At 40.5% G+C, this 20,344-nt stretch overlaps 1 protein-coding gene across 1 annotated transcript; it reads right to left on the minus strand.

The window, feature by feature from the left end:
- LOC146577967 (protein NLRC3-like) lies at window positions 1-17,058 on the minus strand. Its single transcript, XM_085268465.1, has 8 exons — window positions 16,964-17,058; window positions 14,133-14,383; window positions 8,115-8,153; window positions 5,657-7,451; window positions 5,404-5,577; window positions 2,968-3,123; window positions 1,890-1,936; window positions 1-1,741 (listed from the first exon to the last, which is right to left on the minus strand). The coding sequence occupies exons 2-8, from the start codon at window positions 14,374-14,376 to the stop codon at window positions 1,215-1,217; spliced, it is 2,982 nt and encodes a 993-aa protein (XP_085124591.1). The 5' UTR covers window positions 14,377-14,383; window positions 16,964-17,058; the 3' UTR covers window positions 1-1,214.
- Between the last annotated feature and the right edge of the window lie 3,286 nt (window positions 17,059-20,344).

A 20,344-nucleotide genomic window follows, 5' to 3' on the forward strand; every position in this document is an offset into this window, starting at 1 on the left:
ACTTTATTAGATACAGTCAGGAGGAGAAATTTGGGAAGATTTCTGTCAATGGAAAATTGTATTTAGTAGTCAGTATAATCTTTTAGTGATATAAGTTTGCATATGGCAGAATGCTGCATGTAATCATTTGTGTGTAGAAGTATATAGTTGGTGGCATATTGAAGGAATGTCTCATCCTAGGAGGTCTGTAACACTCTAGGGTGTTCACCCCCACATCCTGGGAGCATGAGAGAGGTCGTACTTTGTCTTATTGTTTTACGGTAGGATTAACGTAGCTATGTCTGTTTTAGTTTAAGTGCTTCTTTACATATAGATGAACTGTTAGATTTTCCAGACCAGCAGGTTAAGGGAAGTCGTTTATGGGGCCACACTCTGACCCCACACACACACACACACACACACACACACACACACACACACACACACACACACACACACACTTCCAATGTAAAGAACAAACGCTCACTGAAGTATAAATAAAGACCGGGGCAGTTTCTCAGCACGAGTCTCAGTCTGGAGGCTGCCCTTGCTAGCAAGAACTGTGTGTTTCTCTTCTCTGAGTCTTTACTGAAGAAGTGTTTAGAACATTTTCCTTAACAATTTCTGACACCCATAGTCTGCCTTAAATACAAAGGGGATGTAGTACATAAAGAAAACTCACAGAGAAACATAATATCGACTCATCGCAATTACATATAACTTATAACAGTTTTGCACTCCAAATATGTATTTGAAGTTAATGCAATAATGTTCTCATAGCAACAGGTGAACAGGAAGTCACATGTTAGAAAGGGTTTTCTACCAGTCTGTTAAAGTCATTTAATGTGCTTTCTCCATTTTCATTCACAGGAGAGCCAAGGTGCACTGATAAGGTCTCCACAGCACAAGCCTGAAGATAGCTGGCAGTAACTAAACGGTTTAAAGTAAACTGAGCTTCAGAGAAACACAACATACTGATATTCACTGTGAAGCTTTGAGTGGAAAAAGACAGAAAAACAACATGTGGATCCTGGAATAATGTGAGCTTCCATCTTTAAAGGACTGAAGAGGAAGAAGTTTACAAGGAATCATTGAGAAGAGTTTCAAACATCAACTGATTGAATCCATGAATCTGAAAACGTGTTTGTGAGTGAAAGAGACAGACATGTACAGACTGAACTATCTGTTCAACAGTCAGAGTGTTTCTGTAACAGGAGACACTCTTTACACTCCACTCAGCACAGGGACACTGAGGCACCAGGAGACCAGAACATAAACCCAGGATAAAGAGTTTGAGTGAATGTGGTGTTGAAGGTGTGGAGGTGGATCAGAGTGTCAGAGGAGACTCTGTAGAAGGACAGAGTGCCAGCAGGACAGTCCACATACACTGCTGCTCTGTTAGAGACAGAGGAGGAGGAGGAGGAGACGGATGTTTTTATTCTATTGTGCCAGACAGACTGAGGACCACGATCAGAGCAGCTCAGACTCCAGGACTGATCATTGTATCCAAACACACAGTCACCGACTCCTTTCCTTCTGATTCTTCTGTAACTCACTGATATATAAACCTCTCCTCTCCACTCGACCTCCCAGTAACAGCGACCAGTCAGACCATTTCTACACAGCAGCTGAGGAACATCAAATCTGTCTGGATGATCAGGATATGACTGAACCTCCTCCACACGTGTCACCTTCCTGTTGTTGTCAGACAGTTGGAGCTTTGTGTTCACTGTGTTTGTGTCGATTGTGAGTTGACAGGAATCTGATGGAGAGAACAAACACAATCCAGCTGCAGTTATTGATCCATCATCTGTTCATTGATTGACACTTTGATGATGACTCCTGACATGATGAAGATGGTTGAATGTGTGCTGCTTTGTTTTCATGAATCCCATTAAAAACACACTTACACTTCCTCAGACCTGGTCTCAACCATCGGACTCCAGCAGGCTCCACCCTGAAAGGAGGAGGGGGGTCAGAGCAGCACAGTCAGCATGCACACATGGACATTACATGGCTCTCATACACACACTGTTACACACTGATAAAGGAATGTAGCGAGACGCTCTCATCTATCTTCCTCACCAACACCAGATCGCTTGCAAATAAGACCAAGGAGCTACAATCAGATTTACTAAAACCCTCTAGTCTAAGAGTGTTTCCTACATTTTTCACCCTAAATTGTATATATTATTGTATGCTATAATAATAATAATGGATTGCATGTATATAGTGCTTTTTCGAGACCTTTAAAGCCCTTTACAATTCCACTATTCATTCACTCTCACATTCACACACTGGTGAAGGCAAGCTACAGTTCTAGATACAGATGCCCTGGGGCAGAATGACAGAAGCGAGGCTGCCATATCACGCCATCGGTCCCTCTGGCCATTACCGGTAGGCAGTCGGGTGAAGTGTCTTGCCCAAGGACACAACGACACAAAGGCTGTCCGAACCGGGGCTCGAACCGGCAACCTTCCAATTATAAGATGAACTGCCATATCTTGAGCCACGATCGCTACAATAATATCCTGGGTGGCTGTAGCTCAGGTGGCAGAGCAGGTCAGCCACTAATCAGAAGGTCGATGGTTCGATCCCAGGCTGCCTCCTGGCTGCATGCCAAATATCCTTGGGCAAGATACTAACCACATGTTTGCCTACTGGTGGTGGTCAGAGGGCCCGGTGGCACCTGTGTCCGGCAGCCATGCCTGTGTGTGTGAATGATTGAATGTAGTGTAAAGCGCTTTGGGGTCCTTAATGACTAGAAAAGCGCTATACAAATGCAGGCCATTTACCATCCATAATATCGTGATTCTATTGTAAGCAGGACTCTCAAAACATTACTATACTATTGCTAAATAGGTTTACCTCTTTGGAACCTTTAAATGTGTTTCCTTACTATGACAATTACTTCCCAGATCTAATAAATTTACTGAAATACAAAATGCTACCAAGATGAAATGTTTCCAGTGTTTCACACTCTACTACCTCATACTCTCCAGTCTAAGCTGGTTCAGCAGCTTTTCTCCTGATTCTCCTATGTAATTGTAGCTCAAGTCCAGTTCTCTCAAATGGGTGGGGTGGGAGGTCAGAAATGAAGCCAGAAAATCACAGCCTTCATCTGTCATCAGACAGCCTGAAAGACTGAAGACATGAAAAAAACAGACAGAAAAGAAGGTTTTCCTTTCATATTTTCACCCCCAAAAAACTGTATCTCGGGTAAACAAAGAATCAGTTATAATGGGAACACAACATTCAAATATTTGATACGGCCAGTTTCTATTTACTACCACTTTCCCAGCATTCTGTTACTTTAACGTAACTTCATTCAGATGTATTGTTCCAATCAAGTTTTAAATTAGCTAATATTTTTGGATTATCTCAGTGTCTCAGTCAATACTGAAATTGGTTATTGATTATTGTATCTTTATTTCAGACATATACAGAAAAACAATATATACAAGTACACATACTTGTGTTTACATGTATAAATACGAATATATATGCAAATACACACATGTATGTGCTCAGACAAAACAAAAAAGAAAATAAATAAAATAAAATAGAGTCTAAATGACATATTACAATGAGTCCGAAATAGAGTAGAAAGATGTATAACATACTTATTAGTCCCTACCCCATGCTCAACATTCTATTAAATCCCACTGTTCATTGTTACCCCTAATTCCCATCATCACTTACCCCACACAATAAACAAGGAATGAAGGACATGTATTACCATAGCTACAATGATATATACATTTTAGGATAGTTACATTGACAACGGGTGATCAACTTGATCCGTTTCGTATTCTTCCAAAAGCAGTTTTCGAAACATCTTTATGAACTGACTAATGCTGGAACTGCTGTAGGTCCACAGCAAAGCTGTTCCACAGTTTTACCCCACAAATGGTAACACAACAGGTTTTAACCTTTGTCCGTGCTTTAAGAGTCTTCAGATTTTTTATTTCATTTTCCCCTCAATTCATAGTCCCCTTCTCTGTCAAAAAAACCCTCTGTACATTTCCTGGTAAGATATTATATCTGGCTTTCTACATAATTTTCGCAGTTTATATTTTACAAGATCCATAAACTTCAGGATTTTAATTTCAAGAACATAATGTTAGTGTGGTCTCCTGCTTTAGTAATCATCCTGATTGCTTTTTTCTGAATTTTACATAACGGTTGCAGTGAAGTATTGTATGTATTTCCCCAGATTTCCACACAGTATTCCAAATATGGCAGTATAAGTGTACAGTAAAGTACCTGGAGTGATTTGGAAGGCAAAGGATGTTTAGCTTTACTCATAACAGAGATGCTTCTTCACAGTTTAGCTCTTATGTGAGGTTTTCAGCAGATTTTGTTATCTATTATCACACCCAGAAAATTTGTATGAGAAACTTTCTCTACTTCAACATTATTTATCAACAATTTTGCTCCAGTATCTTTTTATTAATTTCCAAATAACATAAATGTAGTTTTATTCAAATTTAGTGATAACTTGTTTCTGTCAAACCATGTTTTCTGTTGAATCATTTCTTGTGTGACAATTTCCATAAGCTGTTGTGAATTCTCTCCAGCACAAAAAATATTTGTATTATCTGCAAATAAAATAAACTGTAATATATCAGATGCTTTACTTATATCATTAATGTACAGGATAAACAGTTTTGGTCCCAATACAGACCCCTGTGGAACTCCACAAACAATGTCCAGGTACTGATTGATATTCACCAACCTTCACAATTGTTGCCTGTCTCTCAAATAACTCCTGACCCACTCTAGCACCACGCCTCTAATGCCATAGTACTCCAGTTTATCAAGTAATATTTCATGATTAATTGTGTCAAAAGCATTTTTTTTAGGTCAATGAAAACACCAACTGTACACTGTCTTTGATCGATATTATTGGTGATATTTTTAATTAGTTCCATTAATGCCATGGATGTTGATCTGATTGGTCTGAAACCATACTGACTGTACATTATAATTTCATGTTTATCTATGTATATATATATATATATATTGTGGTGAGATTTTCTTAATTTTTTTCCCATCACTTTTCCTCAAATTATACAACTTCATTTAAATTAATTTAATACATTTTTAAGATATAATTATCACCATTTCAACATTCTTTCAGATCCCATCAGACATTTCCCTATATGAGAAAAATTAAAAAGTTCAAATTTGTTTTGAAATAAACTAAATCGTGGATTTTGAGTGTTTAAAGTAGCTTGTTATTTTGGGTGCACATTGATTAGTTGTACATAAAAGCCATAATGTTAGAAATATCTGAAATATCACAGAGTGATAACAACAATAGGTTTAAATCACATTATATCATGAATGAGATTTGTATTAGTAGGTAACACCTCCTTCATAACATAAAAAACAAAATAAAAAACTGTAATGTCATCTGACCTTAGTGTTTCCAGCTTACAGGGTGGATTTGCCAATTCAGCAAACAGAGCCTTTACTCCTGCATCCTTAAGATCATTGTTACTCAGGTCCAGGTGTCTCAGACTAGATAACTGGAAACTTAGAACTGAGAACAGAGCTTTACAACTTCTCTCTGTGAGGTTACAGCTACTCAATCTATGGAGATAATAAGAGAATTCTTGATAAACAATGATGAAAAAGTTATTTTTTGATTGATGAGTGTATATTTACTTACAGAGCTGTCTTGGAGGCTTTGACCACAGGCAGCAACCTCAGAAGAGCCTCCTCTGAAGCAGAGTATTTCTTCAGGTCAAACACATCCAGATCTTTTTCTGATGACAGTAAGATGAAAACCAGAGCTGACCACTGAGCAGGAGACAGTTTATCTGTGGAGAGGCTTCCTGATCTCAGGGACTGTTGGATCTCCTCTGCTACAGAAATATCTTTAAGCTCATTCAGACAGTGGAAAAGATTGATGCTTTTCTCTGTAGAAAGATTCTCATTGAGCTTCTCCTTGATGTACTGGACTGTTTCCTTACTGGTCTGTGAGCAACTTCTGGTCTGTGTCAGCAGACCTTCTAGAAGATCCTGATTGGTCTGCAGTGAAAGACTCAGGAGGAAGCGGAGGAACAAGTCCAGGTGTCCATTTGAACTCTGTAAGGCCTTGTCCACAGCACTCTGGTAGAAGTATTTCTCAGCAGATTCTCTTATTTCAGGCTTCCTCGAGGTTGTTTGTTGTTCTTCCAGCAGATTGAGTCCAGAGTTGATGAAGGTCAGATGGACATGAAGAGCAGCCAGAAACTCCTGAACACTCAGATGGATGAAGCAGAACACCTTGTCCTGGTACAGTCCTCTCTCCTCTTTAAAGATCTGTGTGAACACTCCTGAGTACACTGAGGCTGCTCTGATATCGATGCCACACTCTGTCAGGTCTGATTCATAGAAGATCAGGTTTCCTTTCTGCAGCTGATCAAAAGCCAGTTTTCCCAGAGACTCAATCATCCCCCAATACTCTGGACTCCAGTGTGGATCTGTCTCAGCTCCTCCATCATACTTGACCTTCTTCACTTTGGCCTGAACCACCAGGAAGTAGATGTACATCTCAGTCAGGGTCTTGGGCAGCTGTCCTCCCTCTCTGGTTTCCAGCACATCCTCCAGAACTGTAGCAGTGATCCAGCAGAAGACTGGGATGTGGCACATGATGTGGAGGCTTCGTGATGTCTTGATGTGAGAGATGATCCTGCTGGCCTGCTCCTCATCTCTGAATCTCTTCCTAAGGTACTCCTCCTTCTTTGTTTCGGTGAACCCTCTGACCTCTGTTACCATGTGAACACAGTCAGGAGGGATCTGATTGGCTGCTGCAGGTCGTGTGGTTATCCAGAGGCGAGCAGAGGGAAGCAGTTTCCCCCTGATGAGGTTTATCAGCAGCACATCCACTGAGGTGGACTTTCTAGGGTCAGTTAGGATTGTAGTTTCATGGAAGTCCAGAGGAAGTCGACACTCATCCAGACCATCAAAGATGAACACAACCTGGAAGTCTTCAAAGCTGCAGATTTCTGCTTCTTTGGTTTCAGTAAAGAAGTGATGAACAAGTCCCACCAAGCTGAACTTTTCCTCTTTCAGCACATTCAGCTCTCTGAAAGTGAATGGAAATATGAACTGGATGTCCTGGTTGGCTTTGTCTTCAGCCCAGTCCAGGGTGTATTTCTGTGTTAAGACTGTTTTGCCAATGCCAGCCAACCCCATTGTCAGCACTGTTCTGATTGGTTCATCTCTTCCAGGTGAGGCTTTAAAGATGTCTTCTTGTCTGATTGTTGTTTCTGGTCTGTCTGGTTTCCTGGATGCTGTTTCAATCTGTCTGACCTCATGTTCCTCATTGACCTCTGTAGTCTCTCCCTCTGTGATCCAGAGTTCTGTGTAGATCTGATTCAGAAGGGTTGGGTCTTCTTCTTCTGCAATCCCTTCCAACAAATGCAGGAATCTCTTGTTCAACTTAGCTTTGAGCTCATGCTGACACTTTGTGAGAGCCTCTTATTGAACAAAAATATTAAAAAGTAGATGTCAATAAGACAGAAACAGTCATGTCATTGACTTTCTGCATTAACTGAACATGCACAGGCTATCTGACACGTTTGAAGAATTCTGAAACAGAAGTCAGACTGTATCTATCATGGATGGCTTTACTCTGACACATTTTCAAACATACTGAACTCTTTGATTTTCATATAAACTATGATAAGAACTTTTCTGGAGTCAGCTCATAAGCAGAATAAAAACATCTGAAATACTAGAAATCTAAATTACGACCATTTATACTGTGCATTAAATGATCTCAACAGGGAACGCTAACTTGTCAGAAACTAACTTTTAATTCAGACTGACCCAAGCTCTTTAGAAAGAATAACACTTACAGTCACATATCACTAACACAATGTAATAGTGGGGCATGGGGAGCTAGATTTCTTTCCTTTATTTCTCACCCTGCCAGCATCTCATAGTATCCCCCTCTGACAAGAAATCTAGTCAATAGAAACCTTGTAAAATTTAAATTGATGAAAGCGTGAGAAATAGGACAACAAAACAGAGAAAGCCGCAGTTGGGAAGTACATTTTCATAGGGGCACTAATAGTTCTGGCATGTGTTATATATTGTCAACAATATTACTTCACACTGCTGAAATCTTGAACTCTTACCTTCTTTACCTTGTTTCACCACAACTTGTGAAAATTTACCTGTTGAAGGAAATCTGAAATTATGAAAAGGTCTTTTGTTATATACAGACACACACTGTAAAACCAAATTGTAAAATCAAAGTATTTTACTGCGTATGTTACAGTTTTGTACTGTTTTCCTACAATATCATTAAATTTACATAAATAGAATGTGATTTTATATGTCAAATGTAAAATAACATAAAATCACTGTAAATGTAATAAAACATAATTCTCTTGTTTTTTAAATATATTTTTCTGTACATATGCATATTTAGATTGTTAAAATACTTTCACAAATATTTGTCCATTATTTGAAAGATTGAACTGTTAAATTCAAATGTAAAACTATGGAAAAATATAATTAAAATGATCTAAAATATAATGAGAACAATTAATTATTAAATGAGTATTTGAATTATAATTTTGCTGAAAATGTCATCTAGCTCTTTTTCAATAATTCAGAGGTAAAAAGTGAAAATATAACTAATAGGAATAAAAACTAAAAAAAACATATAAAACCTTGCATGGCCACACTGTGCTAATGATATATTTTTAAAAATAAATGTAGAGGTAGGAATTGCAATTAATATAAATCTCAAAGTATTTACAACATTCCTGAACAGAGATAGGCCTCTGCACCTGGGGTAAGGACACGGTCATGAAAAAAGTGTGACATGCTATTGGATGTTGGGACACATAACAACATGAGAAATTTGAACTAACAACCACAAGGTCACGTGTATGGCTTGGAAAGCGCGGAGGAAGAGAGACGTTGGTGAAAGATCATCCATGCACTGCTGCAAGGCAAGTATATCAAACTCAGCTTAGTAGAATTAACTTGGAATTGCTTGACCACTATGGCTCATAGTTTACTGAGACGGTAAAAGGCATGGAATCCCTAGCTATGCAGGCAAAGCATGCCATCCGTCAGTATAAGGTGTAGTTAGACCAGCCGCTAGCTTGCTGGCTAGCAGAGTTGTTGTTTGATAATTTGTTAGCTGCCAGCTTTCTGTGACCGTGTAAACACAGCAGTAGCTACGCGGATAGTTTCTACACCGCTAATACCCATTAGGGGCCCCACGACAACAGCTGCCACTGATGCATTTGTCTTAATGTGAAATTAAGTATGCAACTTAAGAGTTAATAGGCGACCTGTTCCACTCTAGCTCGTGTGCACCAACATGTGCTGCGTGATGAAGTGAGGGAAATAGAAGTAGCCCACTGTGCTAGCTTTGCCCTGTAAAATGTAATGGACATGTAAAGGATAAGCCAAGTATTTTCTTTTATTTTGTAGAGAGGTAGTAGACCTAAGCAGATGAGGTGAATTATTTGACTACATATAAACGTACATTGCATGCCTGTATTTGGATTTTGGAAGGTTTCATGATTTATAAGGGGTTTTTTTTCTTCCTCTGCAGATTAGTGGCGTGAGTTCTCAAATTTATTCAGTAAGCTGTAAAGGCAAGTATTGTGCTGCATTTAAGGATGTCAAAAGATTACGACTGTCACAGTTGTGGTGCTTTAATGTAAATGTTTGGGCACCTATGGTCAAAATTTTGATTCATATGAACAGTTAAGCAAGTGGAAGATGAAATAATTTCCAAATGGCATAAAGTTACAGATGACATTTAATTTTAAATAAAATCATTTTCATATATATATATTTTTTTAAACAGAAAAGGAAAGGGCCCACAGCAAAAATTTGGACTCCTTGCAGTTGACCGGGGGGCCCAAACTGCATGCCAGTGTATATTGATATACATCAGTTGTAACATTGCAGTTTGTTGTTTGAGTCATGTGTGGACTTGTTTTTTTTGTCCCTTTGTCTCTTGTTCAAATACACAACAGGAAACTCTACTTTGGCAGCCGAGCACTTCATGTTATCTGTGGACCAGGCAATTGTGAATGGCCATATCACTATCTTCAGCGACGCACTTATCCTGATGTTTGGCTATGCTGTACAGTGCAGCGAGGAATGCCCAGACCTCTACATTGGAGAGACCAAACAGCCACTTCACAAGCGCATGGCACAACACAGAAGAGCCACCTCCACAGGACAAGACTCAGCTGTCCATCTGCATCTTAAGGATAAAGGACACTCTTTGAGGATGCCAATGTTCACATTTTGGACAGAGAGGACAGATGGTTTGAAAGAGGAGTGAAAGAAGCATCTATGTCCACTGTGAGCGACCATCTTTGAACAGAGGCGGGGGTTTACGACACCAACTCTCTGCCATCTATAATCCAGTTTTGAGATCCCTTCCCAGATGCCTTAACGCCCACTCACATCCTGGGCCATCTGACCTCAGGAATTCGCATGACAAGGTGGGGCCAGGTTTCACAATGAACTCACCCGAAACTCTGGCTGATTGGGACCCACACCCAATTTCACACCTTGGCTCAGGTGATTAGAGGATCATCAGGGGTCCTTTTGTCCCTCTGTGGGGGTCACTCCCACTAGGTTTATATCTGGGACTCTCCACCATTTGACCTTAGAACTGAAGAAGCTTCTCAGATGAGAGGTGAAACGTCTTCAAGCAACTTAAAGAAGTCCAGACGCTTTTCTTTGCAAGCTCCTTTGACTACGATGACCTGGATGACTGAGAACCTTCACAGACATTAACCTCAGTGTGTGAAGAGGACTCTCCATTTACATAAACAAATTGGAGTCTATTAGATAGATATGATACAAACCACTGCAGTGCAGTACCTGTAATACCTACAGCATGTTCTAATCGCTCTAATAGGATATTATGGTCAACAGTATCGAACGCTGCACTGAGGTCTAGCAGGACAAGCACAGAGATGAGTCCACTGTCAGAGGCCATAAGAAGATCATTTGTAACCTTCACTAAAGCTGTTTCTGTGCTGTGATGAGCTCTGAAACCTGACTGAAACTCTTCAAATAAACCATTCCTCTGCAGATGATCTGTTAGCTGTTTGACAACTACTCTTTCAAGGATGTTTGATATGAAAGGAAGGTTGGAGATTGGCCTATAATTAGCTAAGACTGCTGGGTCTAGAGATGCTTTTTGAGTAAAGGTTTAACTACAGCCAGCTTGAAGGCCTGTGGTACATAGCCGATTATTAGAGATAGGTTGATCATATTTAAAATCGAAGAATTAATTAATGGCAGGACTTCTTTGAGCAGTTTTGTAGGAATGGGGTCTAAAAGACATGTTGATGTTTGGAGGAAGTAATTATTGAAGTTAACTCAGAAAGATCAATTGGAGAAAAAGAGTCTAACTTCACATCAATGGTACTAAGAGTAGCTGTAGATAATATTACATCTGTGGGATGATTATTGGTCATTTTTTCTCTAATGATAAAAATTTTATTTGTGAAGAAGTTCATGAAGTCATTACTAGTTAACATTAAAGGGATGGTTGGCATCTCTCTTCACTTGCATCCCAGTCATGGAAGCGTTGGAGGTAGTTCATAAGAGATTACAGGATGACACCAACCTCAGCAACAGGACCACTCTCAGCACTGACCAAGTGTGTTTGCTTTTGGAACTGTGTCTTCATCCCACCTATTTCACATACAAGGGTCAGTTCTACAGGCAGAAACATGGGTGTGCCATGGGTTCCCCAGTTTCACCCATCGTGGCTAATTTGTACTTGGAAGAAGTGGAAAAGAGGGCTTTGCTATCCTACCCTGGAACACCACCAAGCCATTGGTTCAGGTATGTGGATGACACCTGGGTGAAAATCAAATCTCAGGATCTACCACATTTCATGGATCACATTAACTCGGTAGACCGACACATCAAATTTACCAGGGAGGATATGAAAAGTGGCAGGTTAGCCTGCTTAGACTGTGAGATTTTGAATGGGGGACATCTAAAAGCTGACGTGTACCGTAAACCTACACATACGTATTTAAAGTTTGACTCTCATCATCCACTGGAGCATAAAGTGGGTGTCATCTGGAAACTACAACACAGAGAGAACACCATCCCCACAGAATAGGGGTGGAGGTGAACTCGAATACGGTATTCGGAAATGCACAAATAATGTGTTTTTTACAAATACTTATTTCACACAAATACTTTAAAAAAATATTTGTATTCGGGAACAAGAAAAAATGTATATCAGAAAGATGAGTTTCCTTATGAGACCACAGTACATGACCGGATGAGTGAGTGAGTGAGTGAGTGACGTGCAAAAAAGTGACTGACACCGGCTGCTCCACACAGCAACTGAGACGGCACAGCTGAGTGATAAAAGACTGAACTGCATCACTATTTTTGTTGAATAGATTGTTTTGTACCTTAACTGGTTTTCAGAGGCAGTTTATAACTTTGGTGAAGATCGGGAGATTAATCAGTTATGCTGCATTACTGACGTTATGCAGTCGGGTGCTCTCATGTTCGCTCTGTTTATGGAGCTCTGTTAGCTCTGCAATTTAGACCAGCGGTCCCCAAGCCCCGGGCCATGGATCGGTACTGGTCCATGAGTGGTTTGGTACTGGGCTGCGAGAGTTGAGGTTTGGGTGTGAAATTTATGTTTTTTACGGATTTTTATTGTTTTTTATTGTTATTATTTAATATTTTATAATTAATTATTTTTTTTACTCAGTTGTATATAGAATTTGTATTCTATTTTTATCCTATTGTCTATTTTATTCTATATTATTCCACTGTATAAAGTATTTTATTTTACTCTATTGTATTCTGTACAGTTATGTACAGTATTTTATTCTTATTGTATTCAAATTTTTGCTATCTAACTTTTGCACTGTCCACTTCCTGCTGTGTTGAAATACATTTCCCACGTGTGGGACTGATAAAAGTTATCTTATCTTATCCTCGTTAACTCAGTTTCCCTGGGTCTTTTACTTTCAGCGCTGCAGATGAAACCAAACTGTTATGTATTGTGTGCAAAAGTCAAATCAGCAGAGGCAGAGATATCAAACATCTTACAACATCTGCTATGCATAATCACCTGCACTTAAAGCATCCTCTCCTGGTGCTGTCTGCCAACCCCCCCCCACCAGCACCAGTTCATCATCACAGCCATGTTCTGCCCCTGCAAGTCAGTTTCCCTGTCTGTTCAGCGTCCTCCAACAAGGACCGGTGGTGGGGTTCATAATGTTCACAATGGTATTTTATTAGTTGTTGGTTTAACCATGGGTGAAGCTGTTATGTTATTTTCTTTTCAATTACGTTCCTTGTTACATGTTCATTGTTGGATTTATGGAAGAACATCAACTAATATTGCATATCCATAAAGAAGAAGGCCCTGAGTAAATGTGGTTATCCCACCTGGACATTTGTCAAAGCTGAGAAGGCGCCTAAAGGAAGCTCCAGGATGATCCAGGAGAGAAGGACAACCGCTGCTTAAGTGAAAAAGCTTAGTGATCCCGTATGTGTCAGGAGTATTGGAACAGTTGAGATGCATTTTCTCTAAACACCGCATCTCCATGGCTTTTAAACCTCAAAACACGCTGCGCAAAAAACTGGTCCACCCCAAGGATCGGGTCCCCAACACAAACAGAGTAACATAGTGTACGCTGTTAAGTGCAGGAGGATTGCCAGGATTCATACATCAGGGAAACCAAACAACCTCTGGCTAAGAGGATACACCTAAAGGCCAGTGGACGCTCTTTCAATGATTAGGATGTAACATCCTGGACAGGGAGGAACGCTGGTTTGAGCGCAGAGTCAAGGAGGCCATTTACGTGAAAAGGGAAAATGCTCCTTGATCAATTTGAGACTTTTATATTTGCATATAAATGATCAAGGAACTGACCTCACAGCCCATTGTTCATACAGTGGGCTGGTTTCATTTTTTGTGCAAATGTACTCTTTATAAGATTGGGGGAACCTGCAGTCAGCTGAGACTGAAGAAGTCACTTGGATGAATGACGAACAGAATGAATGATGAACAGAATCAACCTTTTGGGGATTTCTTTACATGGATGATTAAGCAGGCATCAAGACATAATTCAGCCAAAATTTCATGTTTCGTGTTATTTTGTTTACCCCTTACTGACTTGTTTGAGTCTTGACTTTTTCCAAAATCTTCTTTGTGACTTCCAAAGCATCTTCAAATTTGTATTTGCTGATCATCAAATTCACTGTCTCTGTGTTATCAGCCGTCTGAAGATCAGTCTTTGGGATTACTGGTAAACCGCCCAGTAACTGAGGTTTCTGTAGATACCACTTAAAATATTTCAGTTCCTTTTCTCCCAAATCTCCCAGCGTTTTCAGAAGTTGTGTCTGAGCAGGTTCCTCCATCTTTGAACTGTGAAAAACACAAAATGACTCATTTATAAACAAAGAACACATCAAAGTCAGTACGTTTTTTTTCCATAAAGTTGATCCAGTCAGTATTCCTCTTTACACAGTCTTCAATGTTTGTTAGGGATTAGTTAGAATCTTCTGATCTTGGCTGATTAATTTCTTGAAGTTTATATTAAGTGAGAGATACATCCACCACTTCATTTTCTTATCTGCATTTTAAATTCAGTCTTACAGAATGAGAGGGAAATGAATTAGTAAATCTGATTAATTTGTTTTGAAAATGTAAGAAATAGAAAGTACAGATATTTGTTTAAAAATGTAGGGAATAAAAGTAAAAAGTAGTCTGAAAATAAAAATACTCAAGTACAGATACCTGAAGTGCCTTAAGTACAATAACTAATTATTAAGTGTGCCTATGCCAAGAGGCACACTTAATAACTCACCCCACAGTTTTGAGACAAGCTTCACATATGTTATATCATTTTGTGCGGCTGGATCTGGAATGGTGTACTATGACTTTTGGTGTTTATGACTTTTATACTTTTTTAAATATTAATATTTTAGTGCAAATTTTGGCCCATTGACATGATGGAAAACTCCATATCCCACAATTCATAGCTCACCTCTGCCAGTCAAACAATGGAGCCCACCTCTTCGTTTTATATATTGCTTTTATTAATGTTTCTAGGTGACAAAATAAACTTTTAAGATATTTTCAGGCAAAAATGTAGCTGTGTAAACTTCAAATATCTGTTCGTTTTATCAAGACATGCCATATTAGCAACAGTGCTCTGACGATGTTGCTGCCATATGGCAGCAAGCCGGCTAGCTAGCGCTTGGCTGAAAAGCAACAGCTAGGGCGACTCTCTCTCTTGTTTCACCTCCCGGGTCTCTCACAAATACTCGCACAGACTCGGAGTCACAGTTTCGTTTTTATGGGCCGATGATTCATTTATTCATTTTAGTAATGGTATAAACAGTGAAAGGTGGTGGATTGTCCAGATGCTGGTCGATGTGCAAAAATAACTGAGTTGTTTGGTGGTGGCTAACGCGGAGCTCCAACAGAGGGCAGCTAGCCACCGGTGTATGACAGAAAGGACATGCAGGAGCCGAGCGACCGGGCCTGGCTTACACCGAGAGCGGTTCTCTGTCTCGTTTCACACCCCTCTCTCTCTCTCGCGCCGCCGGTACGAGTGTCCGGTGAACTGAATGTCAGGTAAGACATTATGTATATTTTCGTTGTGCTGACTTTTTACAATCAGTTACAATAAGTCGTACTGCGCGCTAGCTAGCATGACAGACTTTCTATACAGCTGGGTGCGTGCTTTGTTACTGATGGTGAACTTTCTTGTATTCATAAGGTTAGTTAGTAGAGTTGCCAAACGTCCCGTGCAAACGGAATCGTCCCGCATTCAGAGAAAATATTACACATTTCGTATTGAGCTGAAAAGGAACACAGTTTGTCCCGTACATCAGCTACAATGGAAAAAGACACAAAGCTGGATTTATTCTCTCGTTACGCTGCACAGCGGACTCTTCCCCTGTCATTCTCTCGCCTGTTGCAACTTCAATCATGAAACTAATAAATGATCAGCTGATTGGCTTTTCTCTCGTGTTTGTTTATCGCCCACTTTGCGCCAGAAAGAGGAAACCAGCGGATGTCACGCTAAACAACAGCAGCACGTTTAAGCTTGATGAGCTGCTGTTAGAATTTATTTGATATTAATTCTAGTATCAGCTGGATGGTCAAGACAATGGGTGGTCAGAAGAAAAGGAAAAGGTAAAGGACAGAGGGACGGAAGATAACCACCCATCATCTTTGTAGCTGACAGCTGGTAACTGTGCATGGGTAGGTCTAGCAAAGTTTTGCCAGTGGGGCAGGTGTGGCATTAACAGGGAAAGGGGGGCACAAAGAAATACTTTTCTTTCTTATTCTCATTTAAAATGTCTCACTTTTATCAAATATTTATCTGTATCAAGTTTTTATCTGATGTCAAATCTATAGAAATCATACATATACCAACAAGACAGTGTACATCACTGTCACAACAGCGGTTGTTTTCATTCAAAGGCTTTATGACTTTTCCTATAATACCTGGTGGGCCGGTCTCTAATCCCTCCATATTGTGGCCAATCACATGCGAGGATATAGTATAATAGAAGTAATAAATGCATGAACTAGTTTTTCAGCATCACTCTGAGACAGGATATTTCTAATTTTAGAGATTTTGCACAAATAGAAGAAAGCATTCCTACATATTTGTTTAATATGGGCATTGAAGGACACATCCTGTTCAAAAATGACTCCAACGTTCCTCACAGTGTTACTGGAGGCCAATGTAATGTGATCCAGAGTAAGAATCTGGTTAAGTAAAGGAAAAACATGTTGCATTTGCATTTGCAGTAAAGAAAAACTGAAAAACTGTTAGAACCTGTTTAATGTCTGAGAGCTGCAGTGGTTCTGATAAAGAGTGAGCAGTCTGAGATGTCAGTGAGCAGTAACAAGGAGAAAATGTTTGTTGCCTGTTGAACAGAAACACTTTCCAAGACAAATGAAAGCTGAATGATCAGAGACACTTACAGCAGTGACGCTGAGTCCTGGTTCTCCTCACAGATCCAAGAGTTCACAGAGTGGAGCTGAAGACTTCACCTCACCTGAGCTGGAACACCTCACCGGCAAACACTGACACAATAAGTCTCAGAACTTCCTGTCGAGCACAGCTGGCTCCACCTCAGCCTCTAAAACCTGAATGTTGACTTCTTGGAACAAACTGGTTTGATCTGTTTGTGTTTCCAGTTAAAGGGAGGGACAGTGTCACTTACACACTTAAAACTGTTTTATAAAACACTTGTGAACAAACACTGGAAGAAGACATCCAAAATCCAGCACTTGAGATCTGTTGTGGTACAAGTACTGCACCACCACTGAGTTAGTGTTTGTATAAATGTGGTGAAGCAAAGCCAAAAAGAAAACCCCACCATCATGTGTATAAAAATACTTATTGTATAAATAATGAAAGAATCAGCACAACATACCAAAGAAAGAAAAATGAGGTCAGGGCCTCAGACAGAAATGATAAAGATATAAAACATGACAGTTGTATATGAACACAGGTCTGAACAGGTTGGTCCTGATCTGCTCATTAAAACCTGCATTATCTCGCTCTTTCATCTTTAATCACTGGTGAAATAAAGCTGCTTTGTTTGATGATGATTGATGTGGTTGTGTTTCCTGCTTTCAGTCTTCCAAGGAAATTTTCAGACTAGAAATACTAGAAACCGCCTGCAACACGGTTTCAGTTGGCAGCGCCCCTGCTCTTTGTGAAGCAACAACATGTTATTTAACAGACCTGTAAAAAGACTAACACAAACCAAGAGTTTAACTTCAAAACTGAATTAAACACACACAATGCACACACATAATCCTGAATCAGAGGAACAGTATTGGAAAATGATAAAAACATGAACTCAACTTATTAAACGATAATATTTACCAGTTACCATCACTCATGTGTGGTTTTATTGATGTCTGTGGTTCTCAGTCACCCAGGTCATGGTGATCTCAGGAGCTTGGAAGGAAAAGACTGAACGTCATTAATTTTTGTCCGAGAAGCTTCTTCATTTCTGAGAACATTTGGTGGAGAGTCCCAGATTTTTAAGGCCTGTTGGGAGTGTCCCTAAGAGGGTTGTGGAGCCACTATTGATCCTCTGCCTAATCACACGGGCCCAGGGGTGAAAACGGGTGTGTCATTGTCAGCAGAGCTTTCTAATATTTATATTTTATCCTGGCACAGTTGGTGTGGAGCACTCAAAATTTCATTGTATTTGTAAATGACGATAAAAAGCTATTTTACTCTATTCTATTCTTTCTCAGATCTTTAAGGACACACTGCACACCATTTTGAGACATGCGAAGTTTTCAGCTAATCACCTTTTTGCACCAACAAGTTGACTTCTTTCAGTTTGAGCAAGCCACGTAGTCTGAAAGGAGCCTGAGGAGTGATACTTGACTGTCACTCATGCAGGGGTTAAAGCTGAGAAGCCTGGAGCTGTAACTGAACATTCCTCTGCTCATTCAGGTTTTGCAGAAACTCCCAGGATAGATAAAGAAGAATGGAAATATGTTTTAAACTATGGACAAAGTAACCCTGACACCTTTGAAAAGTCCGAATTAAAATGTGTTTAATTCAGTTTTGAAGTTAAACTCTTGGTTTGTGTTAGTCTTTTTACAGATCTGTTAAATAACATGTTGTTGTTGTTTCACAAAGAGCAGGGGCGCTGCCAACTGAAACTGTGTTGCAGGCGGTTTCTAGTATTTCTAGTCTGAAAATTTCCTTGGAAGACTGAAAGCAGGAAACACAACCACATCAATCATCATCAAACAAAGCAGCTTTATTTCACCAGTGATTAAAGATGAAAAAGCGAGATAATGCAGATTTTAATGAGCAGATCAGGACCAACCTGTTCAGACCTGTGTTCATATACAACTGTCATGTTTTATATCTTTATCATTTCTGTCTGAGGCCCTGACCTCATTTTTCTTTCTTTGGTATGTTGTGCTGATTCTTTCATTATTTATCCAATAAGTATTTTTATACACATGATGGTGGGGTTTTCTTTTTGGCTTTGCTTCACCACATTGAAGGCTGCTTCTAACAGCTTGGACGAGTTTACGGACACTGTCACCTCCTATATCCACTTCTGTGAGGACAGCATTGTGCCATCACGCACCAGGGTGAGTTATAACAATGACAAACCCTGGTTTACTCCTAAACTCAAAAAGCTGTGGCTGGAAAAGAGAAAGGCGTTCAGAAGCGGAGACAGGGACTGCTACAGAGAGGCCAAGTACAGGTTCACTAAAGAAGTGGACGTTGCTAAACATCAGCACTCTGAGAAGATGCAGCAGCAGATCTCAGAGAATGACTCGGCCTCTGTGTGGAAAGGTTTTAGGAATATCACAAACTACAAGCCTAAAACCCCCCACTCCACTGATGACTTGCTCTTGGCCAACACCCTTAACGACTTCTACTGCCGTTTTGACGAGCCATCAGGCAGCCTTCACACCTCCAACAGCCCCAACAATAGAGACACTTTGGACACTCATTCCCCCACCTCTCCCCCCTCCATAGAGCCATCACCACCTTCAAACTGTTCACCTACAACACCCCCCTCCTCACCCCACACAAAAGAGGATTTCACACCACCTCCTCCCACCACAACTCTTCATATTCATGAAGCAGATGTGAGGAAGCAGTTTAAGAGTCTGAATGCTCGGAAAGCTCCCGGCCCAGACGGTGTGTCCCCTGCCACCCTCAGACACTGTGCAAACGAGCTGGCCCCAGTGTTTTCTGGCATTTTCAACTCTTCACTGCAGGCATGTCATGTGCCTGCCTGCTTCAAGTCCTCTACCATAATCCCTGTCCCCAAGAAACCTAGGATCACTGGACTAAATGACTACAGACCCGTGGCTCTGACATCTGTGGTCATGAAGTCATTTGAGCGCCTAGTTCTCTCCCATCTCAAGACCCTCACGGCCCCCCTCCTGGATCCCCTGCAGTTTGCATATAGAGCCAACAGGTCTGTAGACGACGCCATCAACATGGCCCTACACTTCATCCTGCAGCATCTGGACTCCCCAGGAACCTACGCCAGGATCCTGTTTGTGGACTTCAGCTCTGCCTTCAACACCATCCTTCCAGACCATCTCCGAGGCAAGCTTTCCCAGATGAATGTGCCTGATCCCATCTGCCGGTGGATCACTGACTTCCTGATGGACAGGAAGCAGCATGTGAGGCTGGGAAAGAATGTCTCGGACTCCCAGACCATCAGCACCGGCTCCCCTCAGGGCTGTGTTCTTTCTCCTCTGCTCTTCTCCCTGTACACCAACTGCTGCACCTCCACCCACCAGTCTGTCAAGCTAATCAAGTTTGCAGATGACACCACCGTTATTGGGCTCATCTCG

The sequence above is a fragment of the Mchenga conophoros genome, linkage group LG3 (genome assembly GCF_057382185.1).
Source record: "Mchenga conophoros isolate Kocher_MC1m ecotype Shallow Benthic linkage group LG3, M_conophoros_male_GT1.1, whole genome shotgun sequence".
Taxonomy (NCBI): Eukaryota; Metazoa; Chordata; class Actinopteri; order Cichliformes; family Cichlidae; genus Mchenga; species Mchenga conophoros.